Source organism: Astatotilapia calliptera, chromosome 7 (assembly GCF_964374335.1).
Source record: "Astatotilapia calliptera chromosome 7, fAstCal68.1, whole genome shotgun sequence".
Lineage (NCBI taxonomy): Eukaryota > Metazoa > Chordata > Actinopteri > Cichliformes > Cichlidae > Astatotilapia > Astatotilapia calliptera.
Genome location: NC_137428.1, coordinates 15,445,756 through 15,468,811, shown reverse-complemented (window position 1 = coordinate 15,468,811; position 23,056 = coordinate 15,445,756). Strand labels below are relative to the sequence as shown.

Below are 23,056 nucleotides of genomic sequence, written 5' to 3'. Positions count from 1 at the left end.
CTTCTCAGACCCTTCTCTGTAAACCCTAGCAGTGGTTGTGTGAGAAAATCCCCAGTAGTTCAGCAGTTTCTGATATTCTCAGATCCACTCATCTCCCACAATGAGGGAATGTTCAAAATCACTTAAAATCACCATTTTCCCTTCATTCTGAGGCTTATTTTGATCTTGAACTTGGTTGTCCTGACCACATCTGCATGCACTGCGTTGCCTCTCCGGCAGCAAGTTGTAACAAGACTACAAATAATGTTCTCCATCTCAGGCTCCACCTGCTGTATAGCATAGACGCCAACAGCATAAATGTGATCTGTTTTAAGTATCAGCACTTTAATGGGACAACAGACCAAAAAAATTTAATTAAAATCACAAAGCATGTTACTGGAGCTTTAACAGAACTTGCTTTGGGTTGGAATCATTCTTAGGCACTGCCTATTGTGATGATTTTCGGTTTAATGAAAGGTAGGTCACTGATAAGGCAGCACAGCAAGGTTTTTTTTTCCGATTGTGTTTAAATGACTGGGGTCACAGTAAACAAAATCTAATCCTTAAGAAGTTGCTTCAGTACCCAAAAACAAACTGTCAGGTGGGGGGAAAACAAAATAAGTTAAGAACTATAAGGTTAAAGGCTTTTCCAGCGTGTCCACCAAGCACGTGAAAGATTGAAATGCTGCACCGCCTCCCAACACGTCCTAGTCATTGTTGCTACTCATTTATGGAATCCACTTCCCCAACCAGGAGAGCAAGCACACTTCCTTAATCATCATGTTGTCTTTATACAGATTCAGTACAGTTGAACAGACTGTTTTGTTATTTACATAAAACAGACTTCCAAATGAAATCACAAATAAACTGGAATGCAAAACAAAACAAACAAAAAAACCCTCTAATGTTTCAAATTTTGTGACAACTTAAGTATTTGTGCAATATTTGTCTGCCTATAAGTAAGATAGAAGTGGCAGTAATCCCTGCATTTTATTGGAGATCATCTAATTTAAAAAATAAAAGTTGACAGTTGACAGCCACTTCATGTTTTAGAAAGAAAACAGAAGATTTTGCGCATCACATGATTAGATGGTGTCACTTCAACATTTCTTTATAAGACAAGAGTCCTGAAATGAAACACAAAAAGGCAAAAGCTCTTTTTACAATAACAGCATTTTAAATTTGCTCAACAAAAAGAAAAAGAAAAAAAAGAAAAAAGAAATGGCAGTTCATCTATTAGATTTGTAGCAAAAAAGGGGAAAAAAGAAAAGATGGCATAGTCCTTTCAGTTTCAGGGGAAGATGACCAGGGTATTGTCTTGTGTGTAAAAGCATCAGTTCATGCACACACGTAAGCACACACACACATTTCTTAATCCGCAGATGGGATTCTCTGCCCAGTCCTGTCCGGGATAACAAGTGAAGTAGCGCTCAAATTTACTTTGATTTTTTTGTTGTTGTTCTTTTTTTTGTTTGCATCCGCATCCTTCCCTCAACCTGCTGGCTCCTTCTACTCAGTGATATCCTACATTTCACAGAATGACTTGACAACACCCTGAGAACTCGCTCGGACTTGTGTTTTACTTTAGCAACTGGACAGACAGACAGTGACATTGATTCTCCAACTGAAAGAAAACTAAAAAAAAAACCACAAAACAAAACCCCGTACCCTTATTCAAGACACATCTTGTAGCTTGTAGCAATTGTGCCAACTATTGAGTTCGTCACCTCTTTCGCCCTGGACGATCGTTGAATATTGGTATAAAATCCTGCCCTTGCTCTTTGGCTCTTGGGGGCTGAAAACAAACATTAAAGCAGCTGTTTGAATAGAAATCTAATTCAAGAAAAAGGTTCCTTTTAAACTAAACTGTGGCTGAGCTCAAAATATCGTAGGAGAATTTACATTTGGCCAGTAGTACACCAAACAATAAAATGGGCCCAGGAATGCAAGGTGCATTAGCGATAGCTTTAACTGTGTTAAAGTGTGACTAATAATCTTTACACTTGCACATTTGGGCGGTGAGTGAAGTTTGGGGCTTGTATGGTTGATAAAATGGCGTACCAGCTTCACTAACAAAGTAATTTGGTGAGGTGACAGACAGAGCACTTCTACTGCACTCCTTCCCCAGCAGAGTATCATCCTTGTGGCCTCAGAGGCTTAGAGGGAGACGGACGCTGTGATCAGTGAGTGTGATAGCCAGCAGTACCCATGCCAGCCTGGTTGGTTAGCACAGTCCCGTTGACTCCTTGCCCAGCCTCCACCATGCCTCCATTGCTCATGGCACCCACACCTGTCCATCCAGCACCAGCATGTAAATGACTGCAACAGCACACAAAAACAGAACAATTAGAAAAAATGCAAAATACTGACAACTGCTTATGCTACCCCTCAGCCTCCTAGCAGAAACACCTATGATATCAACTTCAAAATCAAATTCAAAATTTTGACCTTGAGGTCAAGGTCACTGAGGTTCTAACTCATCAAAGATTTTTAGTAGATGCATCTATGGTATCAATTCCAAAAGCTTAGGTGACTGCCTTCTTGAGTTATCGCATTCACAAACTTAGGTGTCCAAGTTGCCCGCCCACCCACCCAGCCAGCGGGGTGACGACAATAGCAAATCAACCTTTTATGGCTAAGGGGTAAAAACAAATGCAGCCAAGTAAGACATGAACCAGAGTAAAGATGCACTGATCAGATATCAGCCCAATCCTCATATCACTAGTTTGGGTATTGGTTATTATTCTAATAGTAGACCACTAGTTCCAAGCAGGAAATAAGGTAGCAAATTATATGTTGATCCTGCTGCTGTCTTACACATTTAAAATTAATTAATTAATTAATACTGACAGCTGTCACTGCTACCACTAAGCCTAGTAAATGCAACTATAGCATAAATCTGAGAGTTAAAGCACAGACTACAGCTTATTTTTGATGCATTTACTAGCTGCTGGTATCAGACTGGTGCTCCATATCAGCAGAAAACAGCTTTAAAGCTTTACTCATTTCTAGTTTCAATTAGAACTTCCTTTGCACATAATTTGAGCTGTTCAGATTCCATCAGATGCAGGGATTTCAATGTATGAATTCCAACATGGGTTATTAAAAGGAATACAAGTTATTCTTATGCCAGCATTTTTCAATACTTTAACAGTATCTGAATTGAATTAAATGTGGACTTGCACTGCTCTGCATGTAGCCAAGAAAAACAAAGACAGACTAAAGTCAGACGACAATACTCCATCAGCCTTTTATGAGTGAGGGACTACACTAATACACAGTATAAAATATGGATGTAGCTTCCAGGTCAGAAGAGTGAATGAGCCTTAAAGTTGCATTATTTTTAGCAGGAGATGCTGCTGCAGCAAAAACACTTGTGGTCGTATAAAAGCCTAAAAGGGGAAAACAGCCCCTGTCCAGACCTCTGTCCAGACCTCTCTAAGTACTTTCCTGATGGGTTTGTGGATTCAGTCACTTATTTCTGCTCATGCAGAATAAAACCCTAAGTCGATTTTGGTAATTCCAAGTTTCAGAAAGGACAATTACCCAGCATGCATGTTAACTAGCTAACAACTTGTGAAACTACACTCGCATTGTGTAGCAATGTCTAATCCGTCCCTTGTTTGTCATTTTTGATTTAAAATACCAAGATGGCAACGACAGAACTGCTCAGCAGCTGGAGCCTGAGGCTTCATAACAGGACGTCACAAACCAGTGGGTGACAACATCCATATTTCTCACTGTCTTTAACTTTACTTCTGTCTTAAGCAGCCTACTGTTACCTAGGCTTCAATGTGCACTGTGCATTGTAAAGGCTGGTAGAAATTCTAAAGTATCAAGACAACATGAAAAATGTTTAATTCACTGTAATGTAAATAACAGCCCCTGACACAGAAAAGAAACAAAGCTGAGGTGAACAAACTGCTCACTTCTTTTGACTGTAATCATCTTTGGTACTTACTTGTAGCCCTGCTGATCCCAGGTCTGTCCATAGACGCTGTAGCTCGGCACCTGCCACCCATTGGGCACATACTGGCCAATCTGCTGTGTGTTACTGTACCACTGGCCCCACTGACTGTAGGGCTGCGCTGCGAAGCTCACTGTGTTCTGCTGACATGCAGAGTTATATTTTAGGAGGCAGACTATCACATTGCATCAAAATCACTCACAAGTACAGTCAGTCTCTCATTTGAATGAGTGGGTGTCATTGTAGTCGATCTGTAATACGTTCAGAATAAAATCTTAAAGGTTCATACCTGTGCCATCTGTACCTGCTGTATGGGACCCTGGACCATGTCTGTAGTTTCTTTACCCCAGTAACACTTAACAACATAGCCCTCTATGGAAGTGCCATTGACAGAGACAATAGCATGAGCTGCGGCCTCATGGGAGTTGAACCTGCACAAAAAAAGAAATAGGAAAAAGCGCAGGCATTAGATTGGATAATATTAAGACACCCTAAACCTAGGTGTGTTTGACAATTTAGACTTAGAAAGCATAACAACAAGACAACTTGCCTCACAAATGAATAGCCTTTCTCCGGGAAAACTCTGATTTCCATTATTTGCCCAAAAGGTGAGAAGGTCTGTCTCATAATTTGTTCTATGAACAGGAAAAACAGTTTTAATGTTGAATGTGTAGGCAGTGCTTGCAGCCCTGCAGCACAGAGGTAAACTGTGACTCACCTGTGAGTCCTGTTGTCACTCCTCCGCAGTAGACTGTGCAGTTGCTGGGGCTTGACTGGTTCACCACCTCATCAAAAGATAGCTGCTTGGTATTGGTTGCTAAAATGAGAAAAGAGAAAGACAAGGTTTCTTTTTTAATTAGCTTCGTTATCAAAATGTTTTCTTGCAGCATATTTGCTTTGGGCTAGTTTATAGTGCTAGTGCATTTATATTCATTTTGAAACAGAACACAAACCTGCTCCAACTTTTTTTTATTAGCCAAACACAGAAGAAACAAATCTGAACATTTAGAACTTTTATATTCTCGGGTTTTACCTTTTTTTTTTTTCTTTTTTTTTTAAGGGACTGTTGAAAAATATGCTTAGCAGCAACTTTAATTAAAAAACAAACAAACCAAAGAACCAAAAACAGACATGATTCCTATTGAGCAGTAAATAAGACCTGGAGTATCTTTGCACTGTTCGCACCAGAATACCCCTCCCCCAACCCTTGTTAAAAAATAGTAGTAGTAAATAAAATAAAAAAAATACAGATGCCGTTTCAATATCATGCAAATATTTATTGTTTCCCATATTTAGACAAGTCAAGTGTTGCTTTATCAATAAGCTATGGGCAGTTTTACAAGAGCACTTCTATTTGCGGAATGCCTCTCACTGGCACTGGCACACCCACTATGAGTGCTCTTCTTATTACCTTCTTGTGCATGTCCGCACGGCTTCCCTGACTCCTATTTTCAGGTTGCATCTGCAAGCAGGAACTAAGGGACGATCATGCATTCAAGAAGTTATCAAACTATATTTACACACTGCCTATTATTATGTAATGAGCTACAACCAGAAGTAGGTGGTGGTAATAAAAGTACAAGCTTTTACCAACCATTAAAAAACAAAAACAGAAGCACAGCGGACGTATGTAGTGCGGGGACACGACACAATATCATACAAAACCACACACATGGTCTGTTTGGTCTGACACACGCACGCACAACTGAACTCTTCAGCTGAAAACTGCTGGTTTGGAGCTGGAGACTAGTGTTTCTCCATAAGAAACATGTTTCTGGTTAGAATAGAAACGGATGTCTGAGGTGGTGACACAGGTAAGTGCAAGCAGTGAGAAAGGGGCTTTAGGGAGCGATATAAAAATAGCAGCTATATTGAAAAGCAGTCCAGAGATGCACAAGAGGATTTACTTCAAGAGAAAAAAGAAGGGAAAGAGAAAAGAAAATCTCCCAAATCTTCATTCTCACTCACTTTCACTTGTAGTTTTTGGAGCAGGCTTCCTTGTAGCCCAGTTAGTCCTGATCTGCCTCCCTCCCAACCACTGTCCTCCCATCTGCTGAATGGCGTTCTCTGCATCCTGATTACACAAAGCAAGCACAGAAGAAAAAAACAAGACATTTGTAAACATTATCAAATACAATATGGAAATCCTGTCTCTGACTTAAGTGAAAAATCAGAACCTGTTTCTGACTCCTCTAACACGGTCATAATTTACACACTTACCCACTTGTTGAAGAAGGAGACAAAGCCATAGCCTTTAGATTTACCTGTGGCCATGTCTTTCACCACCCGACAGTCCCTGCAAACAAATGAAACTCGGTCAAAACAAGCAGCTTGAAAGACTGAGACCTATAAAGAATATATTTTAACCGAATATTACCAAATATTGACCATGTAAAGCTAGCATTTGCAGCACATTAAATCATTTTCCTACAAGAGTCAGAGCCAACCAGTGTTCACCTTCCCTGATTCATATGGTTTCCAAAAATAAAAATGTATCAAGTGATGGTCCAGCACTAGAACTACTGAGGAATGGGCCTCACATTTTCAGCAATAAATTCCAGCATATTTCCATGATGCTTTCCTCCTTATGAAAGCACCAGCAGATCTGGTTAGATTAGTGCGAGTTTACCAACTATTAAGGTAGTGTTTGCTAATACCTACAATGGCCTTTACACCATATCTATTAATTCATTTCACAAACCAGTGGAAGTCAGACTGGGTGACACAGAAGCACTGGTTACTAGCACATTCTCGATTGTGCTGTTTTCAGCTCACAAATTTCCAGAAACTAAATATCACAAGAACACACTTACGATATTTTTCCAAATGGAGCAAAAGCTGCTTTTATGTCATCTGTGGTGATTTCAGGACTTAGATCTCCAACAAAGACATGGAAGTGACCTTAAAAAAAACAAAGAAAAATAAACATAACACAGTAAAACACAAAATTCATTTATTTATTGACCAATGTTCCCTGTTTAAAAAGCTAAGACGACCCCAGAGAATACTGTGCAACCACATCACCAGTTTTACTCACTGCTTGTGTCTTTCTTTTGACTGGTTGGTGTAGTAGCCCAGTTGACCTTGACTTCCTGCAAGAGAGAAAGATGCAGAAAGCGAGGAAGAGGACAAAGGTGAGACATGTAGCACGCTTGTGGAAGGAAGGAAGGTTGTTTTTCTGTGATTAGAGGCTTTTTCACACACCACTTTTACTTAGGCCACATTTTGTGATTGAGAACTTTTTTTATATAAATAAGATGATCTCTGTATGTCACATTTGGGTTCTTAAAGCACCAACACAAACTGATTTATCCATTGCCATTTAATTTTATACACCTTTGCAGTAATTAATACACAGTAAAAATACAGTGGCGTACACAGAGGGATATCAAGATTTCACCTTCATAATCAGGAACATTTCACTCTCAGTCTAGTAAAAATTTGGAGCAAAACTGTAGGAAGTAAGGTCCAAATAACAAGGGACTTACAAACAAGTGATTTTTACGAACTTGTTATACTCCTCAAATGGTCCTTCAATACCTGTTGAGGATAAAATATTTTCAACTGAATGTATTTTTCTTGGAAGTAGCTCTTATGTGGATTCTATGTGGAAATAAGTTTGCAAAAGAACACACAGCAGTAAAGATGTAGGGGGACAGAAGAGCATCAATCAAATGAGATCAGAGAATGTTACATGATTACACAGCAGGGCCACGGTAAATTAATTCATACACAGATGGAAACTCACTTAAGGAACATCGGCATTTAAAAACAGGCACAGCATGGAGCATGAAATGACAGTAAAAGGCAGCACTGTGTTTATACCCACTCACATACTGGATTTCACTTTCTATGTCAGACACTGTACTGTAACCTACAGAGCCCCTGAAATACCATATGGTGGCGTTTACGAAAAATAATATAAAATTTAAAAAAGTTTTCGTTAAAATAAAATAAATACATAAATAAATGTATTTATTAGCCAGGAATTTCTGTACCTTGTATATACGAGACACACTTAATGTTATGGGACTTCAGGAGTTCTGTAATAATTCAAAACAGCTGAAAAATAAATAAATAAATAAAACACTGTATTTAAAGCTTCAGTGACCACATTTATGCACTTTCTTCCTTTTTGTGATTTTCTAGTCTAAGGTTAAAATTCTAGCGCTTCCATTCTATACATGAGCCGTAACTATGGCGTTCAATTAAATTGTTACTGGCCTTGAACTAGAATGAAAACTTCACCCAACAGTGTGTTCAGACCAAATGTGAAGTAAAGATAAATATAAACATTGTGGAAGCTACATATTTGTGTCAAACAAAGGCAAAGACATTAGTTACAAAATTTATAAACTCTGGCACCAACTTTGCTTTATGCTCCATCACCAAAGTATCAGCTGTTGTTTCTCCTGATTACACTAATTAGCAGAAATGGGGGATAAGCTTAAAGTCACAACACAATTTGAGTCAGAGTGAGAGAGAGAGAGAGCGAGAGAGAGAGCGAGAGCGAGAGAGAGAGAGAGAGAGAGAGAGAGCGAGAGAGAGAGAGAACAGGACTTGAAGTAAAGTAAGAGAAGTGACTCTACTTCCTGGTGAGGTCTGAAATATGTTTCTGTCAACTGCATCTAGCTGACAGTGAAAAGTTGGACACTTTATTCGTGTGAGTAAAGTCAGGAAAACATCTGTTTGGTCTGAACAAACAATAGGTGGCAGCTCTAGAACATAATTGACACATCAACTGTTGTCCCACTAAAATTTGATTGATAGATTTTCTCATTTTTCATTCATTTTCATTTCATCTGTAAAAAATAATTGAAATAAAAAATAAATTATTTATTTAAACAAATTAATAACCCAACTGGTAAAATTACTAAAAACAAATTAACAAAAAGGTCATATCTTTGATGTCTGTATCAACAAAATATCGAATTAAATATTATTTAACTTTCTGAGAATCTCAAAATACTCTACCGCTGTTAATCTACCACAGTGAAAAGAATATGCCATTAAGTCATTTTTGCATCTAATTTCTTTGGTTTGCATGATTTGCAGTCACTTCTTGATGTGCAGCTACTGATTTGAGTTAATTCCACACAACCAACAGAGCAGCAAACACACAAAACCAAAAGCTCACACTGTTGAGAACCAAGACTACATATTTTTAGGATTCATAAAGTTCACAACAGTAAGATTACACAGATCAGTGCTTAGTGTTCTCACCCTGGTCATTTCAGACTGTGCACAGAAGAATGGTTTGCACAGGGGAATTAAACAAATTAAGTGAAGTGGAGCAGGAACAGGGCAGTGTGATAAGGTTTAACAAGATACAAGTTTCTCCACACGCTTCATTTCAAATTGTGCCCACCCAGCCTTGACCTAGTTGACTCACCCAGGAGATACGATAGCTTACCTTACCCAGAATTTTCCGACCATTCATGGCTGCGATTGTGGCAGTGGCATGTCTATGCTCATAAAACTCCACAAAGCAGTACGGATCGTGACCTGCTGTCTGGGTTGGAGAGGAAACACATAAGTTATGTTACTGTGAGCAATATGAAAGCTTGAATAATTATGGTGACGTCATTGTTAAGCATTAAATTGGGAGGATGCAACACCAATGCAAAATGGAGGAAAAAAAAGGATGAACATTACAAGAGTCAAGCAAGTAGCTAAACCAGATTGCAAGGGCTGAAAAGAAAATGAGAAGAAAAAGAGTTACGGAAAAATAAATAAATAAATAAAATAAAAAAAAACTCACATCTACTATCATTTTGCAGCTTTTGCAGGGTCCGATTTGGCCAAACAACTCCAAGATGAGTGCCTCGGTCACATCCCGGGACAGATTTCCCACATACCTAGATGCACAAAAACAAACAACAGACGGGAGACAGTCAGTGCTGGCTAGTTTTTCAAAGTAGCCATCGATGGCTGGTGCAGATGCTCTAACAGGGCAACAGGGTTTCCCTTCTCTAAAAGTTTACCATTGTTAAAAAATTAGCCCAGGGAAACATCTTTCCTAATCCATTTTTAACCTAACTCCAGAAAATGTTTGAAGCATCACGTCAGGACACTGTAAGAAGTTGTTGTTTCCCATTTTTAGCACATTCATATCAGCCTCACCCTCATTACTGGAAATACTTTGTTTCGTTTTAAATAAGGGAGGTTTCTGGGTAGACTGTGCAGGAGGCCAGACGCATCATAACAACTTGATAGATGTGAATTCGCTGGACCATTACATGTGTAATTCCTAGACCAGAACAACTCAGCAAATCACAACCACATACCACGCATTCATCCAATCCAACTGTATAGGACATATGCATTATCGTATACCCCTCCTTTGGGTACGGTCTAGAAAATTTCAGACAGGTGGAGGTGATTGCTTTCTTGTAATTTCTTGGAAAAGATAAAAATAACAAGGCGGTACATGTTTCCATAAGATGGCAAAGCAGCTGACATGATCATGTTTCGATAAAATACAATCACTGATTACATTCTGTGTTGGGATAAATATTCAGTTAAAATATTGCCACAAGCTAAAATGACAAGTAATTGTTATGAAATTAAATTTCTCTACTATGAAAGCATTCCATATCAAATACACTTCAAAATACTGGTGTTTTTTTGGTATGATATCTTGGATTAACGCTGAAGCCCAACAAGGATCAATTTAAAGCTTTTTACACACTGGAAGATGGTTTAATCTCTAAAAATATCATACTTACTGAGCTGATAAAAGGGTTTGAATTTAAGATGACGACTTACAGATTAAAACAATAAAAAAAAATAAACAAAACAATATCAGCACCAGACACCACTACTAGTCCACTTGTAAGGCTCCATTAAATGCAAATTTGAACGCTATTTATGCTTAATGATTCTGTAATTAGAGCATTTAAATGTCAGCCAAAGAGTAGGGAGAGGTTTAAATAAAGAAATATCAACCATGTCTTTTAAATAGAACTGTTTTAAATAGAATTAATCTTCCCCAAGGTAATAAAAACCCGTTTTCATAATCAAATCAACATTGGCTGACACCATGTTAACACTTAAAGCATCAAACGCATATACATATATGTACAGTTTCCTGGCCTATACAATGGTGACTCTATCAGGGTGATGGCACGTCGAACTCCATTGAAAAGCCAGCTACTTTAATGTCCTTCTGCTTATTGCAACACTTAACAGCGCTATAGAGAAGTCTCTGGTACATTTAGCGAGTCTCCCCAAGTTACTACTTAAAGTGTCGTTCACTAAGCATACCAACAGTTATTTATTTTAGAAACAATTCAACTTTCACGCCGTCTTATTCTCAGCAAGAAACGTGAACGGACGCGTTAATTTGAGATTTTTCTGGAACTAGCTAGCAGGCTAGCATTAACCAATGTGTCGACTATACCAGAGAAAGACCGTTACCATGTGTTTAGATGTTATAAACGCGTTGTTATGCTACGTTTAACAAAAGCTTACACAAGACATTCAACTGTTATTATATAGACGGGAGCCTCCAATGTGCCTGTCCTAAAGAAACAACCGCTTCGAGACCGGAGTCAGCCCTGGAAACTGCCGCTGAGCATTACGTGACGAACACAAGCGTTTAGCTAACGATAAAGGCATACACTTACAGGGTTTTGGGCTGGTCATCGTCCATTCTGTTTCAGTTGCTGGCCGAAAACAAGTCGCAACCCCGAGTGCAAATCCACGACTGTCGCGGGCAGCTGCCGGTGACACTGTCAAGTTATTTTATTGCGAACTGGTTTATCGCCGTTGTTAGCTCAAGAGTGAACAATGGGCAGCCGACAAAGATGGCGGAGCAACTGGAGGCCGACGCGAGTCCCGCATGCGCAGTAGTTCAGTCCAAAGGCAACTTCTAGACAGGTTACAAAATAAATAAAATAATAAAGTGTAAATTAGATGACAAAACGCGCATAATTATTACACGAAAACATGTAAAAGCACGTGTAAATGTTTCTTTTCTTCTATAATATATGCATTACAAGTAGATCTCTAATCAATAAAATATGTAAAAACCTGTGCGACTTTTAATAACTTCATTCAATCCCGCTGTTTTTTATATTCTCTTTTGTGTAAAGTAACTACACTTTGGGAAACGTGTATCTGAGAATGTATATTTAAGTTTTGGATTTCTCCTCTTTTCTACATTTGAGAGGCAAATATTAGGACATGCAATATATTACAATTTAAATTATGTATACACAGATGGATAAAGCTGATGAGCCATACTACAAACAAATGGGAAGAAGTTGTTTAAGCTAGGTTAAGAAAAGAGGTGACAATCAGTGAGCAGCAGTGAGGTATAGAGGGTGGCAGAGGGTGGTGCAGGACATGCGAGGACAATGAGACAGTGGTGAGGTGTGCAGTATGAATGACAGATGGGTTTCCGGTGGGAAGGGAAGAGTTACATCAGGGCTCGCCTCTGACTCCCCTCTTGTTTGCAGTGGTGATGGACAAGTTCACAGATGGGGTTTGGTAGGACTTGGCATGGACTATGATGTTTGCAGAGGACGCTGAACTGTAGTGAGAGTAGAGAGCATGTGGAAGATAACCTAGAGAGGTGGAGGTATGCCCTGGAGAGAAAAGTAATGAATAAAGAGAAGAACAGCCAGACTGCTTTGAGCTGATTGGAGGATAGCAGTAAACCAAATAACCAGAGTACAAGCAAGGTATGCAGAAGAGCGTCTCTGAATTCACAACATGTTGAACCCTGAAGCACATGGGATATCTGCTGCGACATTCAGATAGTAGGACCAGAATTTGGTGTAAACAAAAGAAAAATTCTACACATATTCCTAAAATGAGATTTGTTTTCCATTTTATTGATAGTTTGTGGCATTGAAAAACAGCTTTTTGTAACATCCAACAAACATTATTGGCAAGCCTCCAAACACCATTTATAAAGCTATACATTTATACAGTATAGTGCAAGTTTCAGTTGTCACTCTTCTTACCAGTGTGTTATTTGTCTTTGGTAGGTTTTGTGTTGCTTTCTGTTTATTTTATTATTTTTTGTGGAAATTGAAATTTTGCTTATTAAAAATATCAGTGGAATCAGTCCTTCCACATGTGACCTGCTGTATAGCCACGTGAATCCAATCACAACAGAACCACCACACGTTTCTAAAAAATTCAAGCTATTGTGATGTAAACAAAGTAAGAAACCTAATTTATTCTTAACTCTGATGCTTCAAGTACAACATTTATTTGTCAGTAATTTACTTACAATTAATGACAAATACATAAATTATATTTATCAGCATATACAAGTGTTTTTACAAAAAACCAAAAAGGAAAAAAGTCCCCTTATGTCTCATCGTTTCTATCCTTGTACTCTGATCGCACAGTCCGACACAGTGCAAACAGCAGGAGAAGCAGAGCTGACAGGGCCTGTCCTCTCTGCTCTGACATGCCCTCATCTGGGGCAGATGCTGTGGTCACTGAGGAGTTTCTCCATCCTCTTTATCTTGCGCTTGTTCTTTGGCATGGGCTTGTCGTACATGCCGTTCTTCAGCAGATGTTCCTTGCTATGATGGATCTGAGCGCCGTGCTGAAGCTGGAAGGAGCAGAGTGCTTTCAGGGGCTTGAGCAGAACCTGCACACGCACAGATGGGAATGGAAGGAGAACGCGATAAAGAACACCATGCTCTGTGTTTTGACATGATTCATGATAATGAACCTACAAAGAATTACTGCCCAGCTTCTCACGCACTCTTATCTCCAAGCTTCATTTTACCATCCTTTTACCCTTTTCATTTAGCCTACCCACTCATCACCCTTGTTTTAAGAAGGCAGCAGCAAAAAACTCATTTTATTCTAAAGAGCGGAAATGTCCATTTAGCAATGATCTGCTGAACACAGTCAAGCATTTAGCATTAAAATCTAGATATTTATCTCAGCAGTTGGTAGAGACTAAACACAGAGTTAAAAGTAATGCAAATATTAGATGTAAAAATAATTATGATTCTGTATACTACAGATTTTAGATATTTATTATACTACTATATAACCGTTTTGGTATTTTACCTCTTGGATCTCATCATTCCGCTCCAGGATCGACAGAGCGACAGCGGCACATTCCAGAGTAGACAGACAGATGTTGGAAGGTTGTGTGCGGATCACGTATTGACTTGATAAAGTCCTATTGAGCTGCACCTGGTAAACCAAAGCAGAAGTGATCAGTAATCACAATGTTGATGTATGAAAAGCAATGAATTTTATGAAAGCTGTAATTCTTAAGGAATGCACCACACTGGCAGTTTTTCATTTAGGGCTTTCAGCGTTCATCTCTGACAGGTGTGAAGTTTCAAAGTTATGGTTTGTCCATAAACACGTGATCAGAGCTGGAACATCTTCTAATGTTGGTTGTCAACATTACACACATTCAACTTAGAGGCGGACTGACACAGAATTTATGACACAGATTTATCTGATATCAGATATATGAGCTAATTTTTCCCCCCTTTCGGACTTCTGTGTTTCATTTACTTGTTTACGTTTTCCCTCACTCTACCTGGATCAACTGATTTGTGTGTTTGTGGCGTTGTATTGACTAATCACGTTTGTGCACACCTGCATGTTATAGTTCTGTGTCAGTTGGACACACAAATCCAAATTTTCCACCCAATTCAGGCTTTAAGACCCTAGAAAGAAAAAAGGCTTAGCAACTGAGAGAACAGAGTTTATATTCTCTACAACGTCCTTTAATATGCGCACCTGCTTGGGCAGGTGGAAAAGGCTGTTTTTGAGGAACATGTTTTTGGCTTGGCTCCATGTGCCGTCTATGATGATGACATTATATTTCGCAGTGCCCACTTCTTGGTATTGCACCAACTCCTCAAGGTTCTCCGATTTAGGTCCTGGGTACAGAATCAGCGTTCTGCTGTCCCGGCACACCGCAGCCAGCTCCGGGTGCCTGCACAGAAAATAAATGAAGGCAGAAAATAAAAATTTAAATATAACACATATTTAACTACGCTCAATTAACGCATACTTACTTTTCCTCATTAAATCTCCTTCCAACTATGACATTGCATTTTCCTTGTGGCAAGCAAGCAGCAAGTAGAGGAACTGTGCGGAGTACTCGGCTCTCCTGCAAGAGATCGAAACCTTTAGTCTCTCATGTTAACCTTTTATAAAATGTGTGTTCATTACTGTCATGAAAGCCGCACATTATAGAGTCCACTGTCAGGAGCAAGACAGTAATCTGATTCCAAAGCATTCAAACACACCCGATGGCGATGTCAGGGTGATACACTGAGAAATGGGACACTGATGTTCTTCTTATTCATCCACTAACTCTCAACACAATATCAGTCTTGGTCTGGTGCAGATGTACATGTATGCATCTTTCTGGATATGGGTCAATATCAAAACTTGCCTTTAATGGAAATAAGTCAGGAAAACATGCGTGGAAATGGTGCGATGTAGAAATTGTTCTTTCAGATAGTTTGATTAATAAAATAAGCTATGGTTGTATCAGCTGATACAGGCATCAATGTATATGTTTGCCATTATTATTATTATTATTTATTTTACAGGAAACAGTTTTTCCAGCAGAGTGGACATCTGTACCATCATGCAGGATTTTAGATTAGCGAGGTAACTTAACTGGGAATTTTCCGTTTTAGTGCAAAGTGCAACTAATGTCACTGTTTGTTTTGATAGTAAGATTATTATAGTCCATAATGTTTGTCTCTACAATTAATACTTTTGGGTGTTTATTTTGCTTAAATATTCATCAGCATTTTTAAACCAAATCAATCTTAAACAGTTACAGTCATCTTAGTGTAAAATTCCCTCTCTCTTTGTTACTTTATCAGCTTTTCTGCTGATTCAATTAAACCCATGTCCTATAATATATTATTGTATATAGCATTTGTATTCTATTTTATACGATTGTATATAGCATTTTATTTTTAATTTATTTTATTCTACTCTATTGTGTACTGTATCTCATAGATATATTATTCCAGTGTTTTTTCTCTAATTTTTCTATGTAACTTTGCACTGTCCACTGCTGTAACAAAACAAATTTCCCCACGCGTAGGACTAATAAAGGTTATCTTATCTTATAATAGTTTATTACTTATATCCTATTTTTGTCACCCAGGTCTCAAAGTGAAACTCATGCAAGATCAACTTGCTAGGCAAAAAATAACCCATAGAGGCTCAAATCAATGTGCAATACATGCATACAACAATACAGCTAACACTACCACACAACATAAAGTTTAATCTAACAGATTTTTATAAACAATAACAGTGACTTTTGGAGGCTTTTGAAAGACATAGATGTATTTTTGAAGCTTCACAAACGCTACATTTAAACAGATCAAGGACTCTGGGTCTTAAAACATGACTTTTGACTCACCTCTGCAGGATGCTGCACTACGTACAGACATGTGGAGACCTCCAGAGGTTGTGGTGGAAGAAAAGGACATAGACACACCTTCTGAGGGCGACTACATGGGAGGAAAGTTGAAGACGTGAGGCTGTGTTTTCCCAGTTACTTCCCAGCCTATAGCCCCCATCTGTGTGTGTTTCAGCTGGTCTTGAGCTTTTCTGTAACGACACGGATCTGTTCCCTCATTAAAGCATGCCAGCTACGCGAGGAGACGGGAACATTCATACGCCGCCTGGATCAACCAACTCGGCTAACTACTAGCATGAGCTGCTCTTTAATTCAACTCACCGGCAACGGAAACATGTCGGTCTTCTCTCGCCAGCCTCCACCGGAAGGGCAGCCAGATCCCCAAAAGCGTCAACCAACCCGTCCTCCATCGAGGAGCCGTCGCACATTTCTGGGGCGTTTTGTATCTCTTGAGTGACGGCGGGACACAGACTGGGAGCGCAGTCCATTGTGGAGTTAGCAACAAGCTAACCTGTGCGAGTCTAAACACTGCGCCGTCTTCTGGTGTAGAAGTAGACCGACTAGAGAGAGAAGGCACACGGCGGCGTAATTAAAAGTGTTTCGTAGAGTTCACAGTGCGTACGCTTTATATTTCGGGTATATACCTCGCCTCTACAATGGATGAAAAGAGATGAGTACACAATGCACATAACTGCTGGTGGTAGGAAATGTTTATTACAGGAGAGTCCGAGGCTGAATTCGTTTATACAAAGTGTTTCTCTTCTTTTTCTTTTCCTCCCATCTCCTTTGGTATGCGTCTATCGCGTGGTATGTTATATACATTTAGAGTTGGATGGCTAAAATAACTTGTTTAATAATCATAACAGACACCTTTTCTGGCTACGCTTACCTCGTTAGTAAGGTAAGAGTAATGATCTATGGGGCGACTTCACTTGTTGCTACTGCAAGGTTAACCAGTAAAAAGACTAAAGCTAGATCGATATTATTAACCAGTATTAGCCATTATCACAGGTATATATGATATTAGCCCAGATGATTTCCCGTATATGCTAACAGAAATTAACACAGAACTTTTTGACATCCGGGGTCTCAATACAGATACAGATACTAAAATTAAGACTAGTTCCTTATTTTGTCACATCTATTTATTTATTTTTTTGTCATATCCAAGATCAGTGGTGCAAAGTGAGCTTCACAATAAGCTGTTAACTATTTAGTTTGGAAGTTGTGTGTGACTAAATAATAACCCCATCATTTCCCCCTTTCTCATAAGATTCAAATATACTCTCAATATGTGTATGTATGCATATAATCCAGACTGCTTTCATGCATCATTGGTAAAAACGCCAATCATGTCAGAAACAGAATACTTTTATAATCTCTAAGGACAATATATATATACTGGTATATAAATCGGTATATATTCAGTTTGCCATCATATGCAACAAAGAAAAATAATATATTATTGTTTGAAGAGCTAAAAAAAAAAGAAGCAGCTATTTAAACTTTCATTGTCGAAATTGTGTTTCATTACAATTTTTGCTGTCCTTCTCAGGATGATTACAGATGTTCATAATCAGTTCATAGGCATAAATATAACAGCAATCATTTTGTTATACTCGTCGTTGTTTTGTTTTTCATTTTCAGTCAGTTAGCTGTTTGCTGTTCAAAAACTCAAGTTACCAACATGCACTGACACATCCGTTCTATTTATTGTATTTCTGCGACACAGTTGCTTGTAAGTTGTTAGTACTTCATTAACTCAGGGCTGCCACCTGTCGGTGTGGAGGAAAAGGGTTATTTTAAAAAGTACGCTGGGTGTCGCCAAAGGCTATTTAATGTAAAAGTAAGGCCGCTTTAATATACTTGGAAACACAGCTTTTGCCCCACGGAAGCAAAATAGTTATGTACACTTAGTTGCGTATGCATTTTATTCACACATCGTTTGTCCATTTGAAAATGGATATCTGTGAGTTTGTTTATAGTTTGACTTTGAAGGTCAGTCGACACAGGGTCACAGCTGAGGCTTCAGAACGCACCTTGGATTCAGACGTAAAGCAACTACTGTACAGTGTATCTGCAAGCAATGCAAACATGCAGAATACTGTACACCACAGTGCAAAAATAAAAAAAAACAAACAACCCCAAAAAGTTTCTCTATGTGCATACATTGGGGAATATTTTGTTCATTTTGAGACAGCTGTGCTAAAGCAGACTAAAACGAGCTACGTTTGGTTAAGTTGGAGATATCTCTTCGATGATGCAGGAGAAATATACGTAACTTTTATAAATGCCTTTGAACATTTTTATGATAATTTTTTTTAAAAGCATTTGCAAAATTTTATAACATTTGATGAAGATCTTTAATTACAGATTATTTTGACAGGGTGCTAAACATCACACCCCATTTGGCTTAGCGACAGATGCACATTGTCAAGAAGTTTCACGTTCCAAGCACATCCGTGATTAAACAAAGATTTGCAGGGTGGATAATTTGTCAGGAATAACCACAGGTAAATAGGCTCATCTGCACGGATCACAGACTCTGTCTTGGATGTTTACAAGCGGTTGTGCGGAACACAGGCTCCCAGTTTAGATAAGGTGTCGAGTTAATGGCCAGAAGGGCTTATTTATAGCTGAAGATGCACCCTGACACCGTACAGACACCGACACATGCACGCTTATCCTTTTTATTTGCACATGTGAACCACTCTCATCAATCATGCTATGACTCATGCGCTATTGGCAGACAGTTTGGCTTCACCTGCAGAGACAAAGGATATATGATCAATCTGAAGGCAAAGGTTTTAGATAAGACTTTGATTATATATGCAAATCTGAGCTTTAAGAATTTATCTTAATTTAATGCACTTTACATTTACTGACATTTTAAGCCCAAATATGGATATTGATCTGTTACAGCACTTAATACCAAGTTTATTGAAAAAGACTGTAGCGCACTAAAGTATTACACACTGTCCTTTGTTTTTGGCTTGCTCAGTTGGAAAAACTGTCGAACTATCTTCTTGTTTCTCAGCATTATTCTCTGTTGGATCTGTTTCTGATGACTTAACATCTGTCTCTAGTTCAGTTTGTTTTGTAACTGTTTCGGTCTGGCTTCTTTCTCCTTCTTCTGGTTTGGGGTTTTCTCCTTCAGTTGGCTTTCCATCTCTCTCATCTCTGGTGGTCACTTCATTCCCGTCCTGTACGCTTTCAGCTTCTGTTTTGGCCACAGCCAACGCATTCTCTTCTCCATCTCCGTCGCCTTCATCAGCAGTCTCTGCCGGCGATGCCGTCTCTTTCTCCTCCTCTCTTTGCTCCTTCCCTCCAGCCTCTTCGTTTTCCTGCACAATTGGAGTCAGAGGTGTTAGATCTAGACACGTCTTAGGAGGGGATGCTACTTTTCTCCTAGGAGGAGCGACTGGCTTGTCTATTTCTGAATCTTTTTTCCACAAATCCCGAACACAGACATTGCTCTCTTCCAAGGCTGCGGGATGATCATCTATACTTGTCCAGTCTGCTTCCTCTGAGGGAAACTCAAAGCAAGAGATGCTAAGTTCATCGACTGGGATTTCTGTTGGTTTTTCAACTGTTATAGACACACTCCTTACTGTCTTGGATTTACTCTTTTTTGCTGTTTGTGTGTCGTCTTCTTCCAGAAGTCGAGGGAAAGGCTCTATGTCGCACGGAGAAGAATTGGCGCTGGACCTGAAGAAGTCTGTAATATCCTCCTCTGAGTTAGGCACCTCTCCTTTTTCAGGTTTGGTCACAAAAACATCAAGATCATACAAATCCTCGGACATTATCCGAGGTCCTTCCTCTGGGCATTTTTCTTTATCTGTTGGTTCCCCCTCCACAACAGGAGTCTCATCTATCAGGACATATTTCTCTAAATATCCCCTGGCCTCTCGGTCTGAATGCCTGCTGTGGAAGGACTTCTCCGAGGTCACACTTTCAGTGTCTTCTTCTTTTTTCCGGCTGCCGAGTGCTTCCTCGTAAAGGTCTGTATAAAGAAAGGCCATGGCTTTGGGTTCCTCCAGCAAAATGGGATCAATAATTTTCGGAGGCCCTTCGGGTAGAAAGATTGGTGTGAGGACATCTTCTTGGCTTCCAAACAAATTCGAACCACTCTGTTTTGAGGGAAGCCTAGATAGTGCACTTTCTGCTGCTCCGCCTCCATCTGTTGCCCCTGGACCTTTCAGAAAGTATTCGTCTGTACCGCCATAAAAGACTTCATCTAAAAGCTCGTTAGCAAGTTCCACCAGACTGATTGTGTCTGACTTGTCAACATCTGCACCTTTGGTGCTGGTGCTTTCTTTAGTCTGTGCATGTTTCTCAGTGTACTGACTCTCAGTAGCAGTCTTTGCCTCTGGTTCCACCTGTCCTCCTGCAGCCACAGCAGGACCTCCTGGAGCTTGAGCATCAATCAGGGCGAATGCCTCAAAGTAGTCCACATTTCCTGCTGCTGCTCTGCTTTGCATTCTGGCCACGGGAGCTCCCGGTGGATCCATGGAATCTAGATCCACAGGAGGGTGGGGGCTGGCTTGGTAATCTATTGTTGGGCCCGTCTCTACTGAGATCAGCAGCTCATTTTCATGGATCTCCTCACTAGCTTTAGGAACAACACTTTCCTCCAGGTATGAAAGATTGTCCACCATTTCTTTGCTGACTTCTTCATCCACGGTGGCCAGTTTTTGGGGAACAACAATGTTGAGGATTTCAGAGCCTTCTGACACTAAGCTGAACAGCTGCTGCTCTTTGTCTTCCTGAGGATCAGTTGTTTCGTCTTGGTCTCCTTCTCCGTCACTTTTCAAATTTGGTTGAGAGACTTCCACTAACTCTGGCCGCCCTGAGATGTTCTCAGAGCTTTCTGCCAGGACTTCTCGCTTTCTATCTGCTTTGCTTTTCGGCCCACTTGCCCTCTCCTTTGTTGTCTTCCTTCTTGAGATAAGCTCCTCATCCATGACAAAAATGATTTTGCCTGCTGGATGAGACCCAGGTGTTGCAGGCTGTATTGCACTGAGATCCACAGAGGGGAGTCCAGCTTCAGACATCCATGGTGTGGTGCAGCGACTGGGGGTCGTCTCCCATGCGATTCCGCTGTCCTCCCCTTGCATAGTTACCATGGAGAAGGAGGAGTCCATCATTAGGCACTGCATCTTAGGCCGGACATTATCATCGTGGACAGCCTCGCGTAAGCTGAAGGCACAGTAGCGCAAAAATATTGGGAGGTTAAGGGAAAACTATACAAAATATGTCCTAATAACTTCTAAGTTGTGCAGGTGTTCCTTTGCTTTAATACTGCGCCTAAAGCGAGAGAAAGAGTCTCAACTTATATTCACCAAAGTCTGAACTGCATAAAGCATCACATCTATCAACCTTTGAAGATGCTTGTTGTGCTCCATGAGCATTTTTACGTCACACAAGTGTCATTAAGTAGGAAGAAAGAAAGAAATTTCACCCTGCAGAACTTCCCATTCTGCTTGACCAGTGCAAACATACGAACATGTGGCATTTCCTCCATAAATTCAGCATATTTTATTACTGTAAAATAAATGTTTCACCACAGACTCTAATTCCTAAATGATCAAAAACTTTCGTCTGTGGTAAAAAACAAAAACAAAATTGCAAAACAAATCTCATTAAGATGAAACTTTAACCTGCAGCATAAAGAGCACCTGTTTTGAAGGGTCTCCACTTCATCAGTAACATCAAGGTTTTGTTCTGTAATATCTTCAGATGTCAACACAGTCATCTCGGGGTCAACATCTGACTGTGCAAAATCCTCCATTGCTGTAGCCATTGTTAGCAGTATGGATCTGCTTCAGCCTCTCAACACGACTCGATGCTGCTCTGCTGATCACATACGAAGCGAGCGAGCGTGCTCGAGTCGGGTTTTCATGCTCAGCATAATCTTGAAATAGAAAACTTGCCTTCCACTGTTTCATCTGAAACATTTGCAGCATGCAGGGAGAGTAATTCGTCTCCTGTTCACAATGGTTGAACTCTTGAAATCACTACATACAGATAACAAGTTAATCTGGGTTAAGCAGTTGCAAATAATCTGAACTGTGAAAATGCAGGAACATTAAGGCAGTGTCTCTGTCTTATTTATTTTTGCCAGGTCTAATAATAATTTTTTCTTGGCATCATGTATCTGATATCATTAGTCTCTCTGTAAGCGAGTTAGAGGTAAGATTGTTTAAAATCTTTAAGCTGTTTTTTTTTTCATGTGCAACAAATCACATGTCAATGAAAAATAGTAAAAACCAAAATTGTGATTAAAAAGTTAGACTTGTCATGCTTTTCTGTCCCACTAGTGAGCATTTTTTGTGGTAACTGGCCAAATAAGTTTTTAAAATCTGCCTTTCTTTCATTTTGATTGAGCCACCTGCTCGTGTCTGTCACACAGAGTGTCAGAGATGCTATGTGGGAAATGAAAGCGTGAAGGAGTTGGGGAGGGTTTAGTCAACATGTTCTATCTGGGTAAAGGTTCCCCAGTGTAAACTAGTCTGACATACCCTGTGCATCATAAAACTTTCCAGTGGGCATGCCAAACTGTGAATTTAATATTATATAAATTTTGAGGCAGTAATCACACACAACAAGACCGGGAAGAAGTAAAACTGAAAAGTCCAAGAATATAAATTAATCAATAAACACAAAACACTGGGCCAGTAATTTGACATTTATGTTAGGCTGCTGAAAGGTGTCTCTAT

General features: G+C 39.5%; 3 protein-coding genes across 4 annotated transcripts; all 3 read right to left on the bottom strand.

Annotated features, from left to right (window-relative positions):
• Window positions 1-750: 750 nt before the first annotated feature.
• On the bottom strand, window positions 751-11,782 carry LOC113025449 (cytotoxic granule associated RNA binding protein TIA1-like). Of its 2 annotated transcripts, none has more exons than XM_026173179.2 (12): window positions 11,575-11,782; window positions 9,708-9,804; window positions 9,360-9,458; window positions 6,984-7,038; window positions 6,760-6,847; window positions 6,167-6,242; window positions 5,915-6,020; window positions 4,665-4,763; window positions 4,497-4,581; window positions 4,236-4,377; window positions 3,941-4,086; window positions 751-2,298 (listed from the first exon to the last, which is right to left on the bottom strand). In XM_026173179.2, the coding sequence occupies exons 1-12, from the start codon at window positions 11,598-11,600 to the stop codon at window positions 2,160-2,162; spliced, it is 1,158 nt and encodes a 385-aa protein (XP_026028964.1). In that variant the 5' UTR covers window positions 11,601-11,782; the 3' UTR covers window positions 751-2,159. The 2 variants fall into 2 exon arrangements, with proteins under 2 accessions (XP_026028964.1, XP_026028963.1); XM_026173178.2 differs by having other exon boundaries at window positions 3,941-4,089; window positions 11,575-11,781.
• A 983-nt stretch (window positions 11,783-12,765) lies between these two features.
• On the bottom strand, window positions 12,766-16,895 carry dtwd2 (DTW motif tRNA-uridine aminocarboxypropyltransferase 2). Its single transcript, XM_026173182.2, has 6 exons — window positions 16,659-16,895; window positions 16,338-16,428; window positions 14,962-15,056; window positions 14,681-14,879; window positions 13,991-14,119; window positions 12,766-13,559 (listed from the first exon to the last, which is right to left on the bottom strand). The coding sequence occupies exons 1-6, from the start codon at window positions 16,823-16,825 to the stop codon at window positions 13,380-13,382; spliced, it is 861 nt and encodes a 286-aa protein (XP_026028967.1). The 5' UTR covers window positions 16,826-16,895; the 3' UTR covers window positions 12,766-13,379.
• Window positions 16,896-19,013: 2,118 nt separating this feature from the next.
• Window positions 19,014-22,210, bottom strand: si:ch1073-398f15.1 (uncharacterized). The gene is made up of 2 exons (XM_026173166.2): window positions 22,016-22,210; window positions 19,014-21,536 (listed from the first exon to the last, which is right to left on the bottom strand). Exons 1-2 carry the CDS (start codon window positions 22,138-22,140, stop codon window positions 19,298-19,300), a joined length of 2,364 nt encoding a protein of 787 aa, XP_026028951.1. The 5' UTR covers window positions 22,141-22,210; the 3' UTR covers window positions 19,014-19,297.
• Window positions 22,211-23,056: the final 846 nt, after the last annotated feature.

Excerpts from the sequence above, each read along its gene's own strand:
- LOC113025449 (XM_026173178.2), bottom strand. The coding sequence starts at position 11,600 with ATGGACGATGACCAGCCCAAAACCCT. Across the intron at positions 7,039-9,359 it reads GTCGGAAAATTCTGGGTAAG|GAAGTCAAGGTCAACTGGGC; the intron begins GTAAGCTATCGT and ends TCTCTCTTGCAG. Across the intron at positions 4,582-4,664 it reads AGTGACAACAGGACTCACAG|AACAAATTATGAGACAGACC; the intron begins GTGAGTCACAGT and ends TCCTGTTCATAG.
- dtwd2 (XM_026173182.2), bottom strand. The coding sequence starts at position 16,825 with ATGGACTGCGCTCCCAGTCTGTGTCCCGCCGTCACTCAAGAGATACAA. Across the intron at positions 15,057-16,337 it reads TAGTGCAGCATCCTGCAGAG|GAGAGCCGAGTACTCCGCAC; the intron begins GTGAGTCAAAAG and ends GATCTCTTGCAG. Across the intron at positions 14,120-14,680 it reads TTTTCCACCTGCCCAAGCAG|GTGCAGCTCAATAGGACTTT; the intron begins GTGCGCATATTA and ends TTGGTTTACCAG.
- si:ch1073-398f15.1 (XM_026173166.2), bottom strand. The coding sequence starts at position 22,140 with ATGGCTACAGCAATGGAGGATTTTGCACAGTCAGATGTTGACCCCGAG. Across the intron at positions 21,537-22,015 it reads GTGGAGACCCTTCAAAACAG|CTTACGCGAGGCTGTCCACG; the intron begins GTGCTCTTTATG and ends CTGTGCCTTCAG.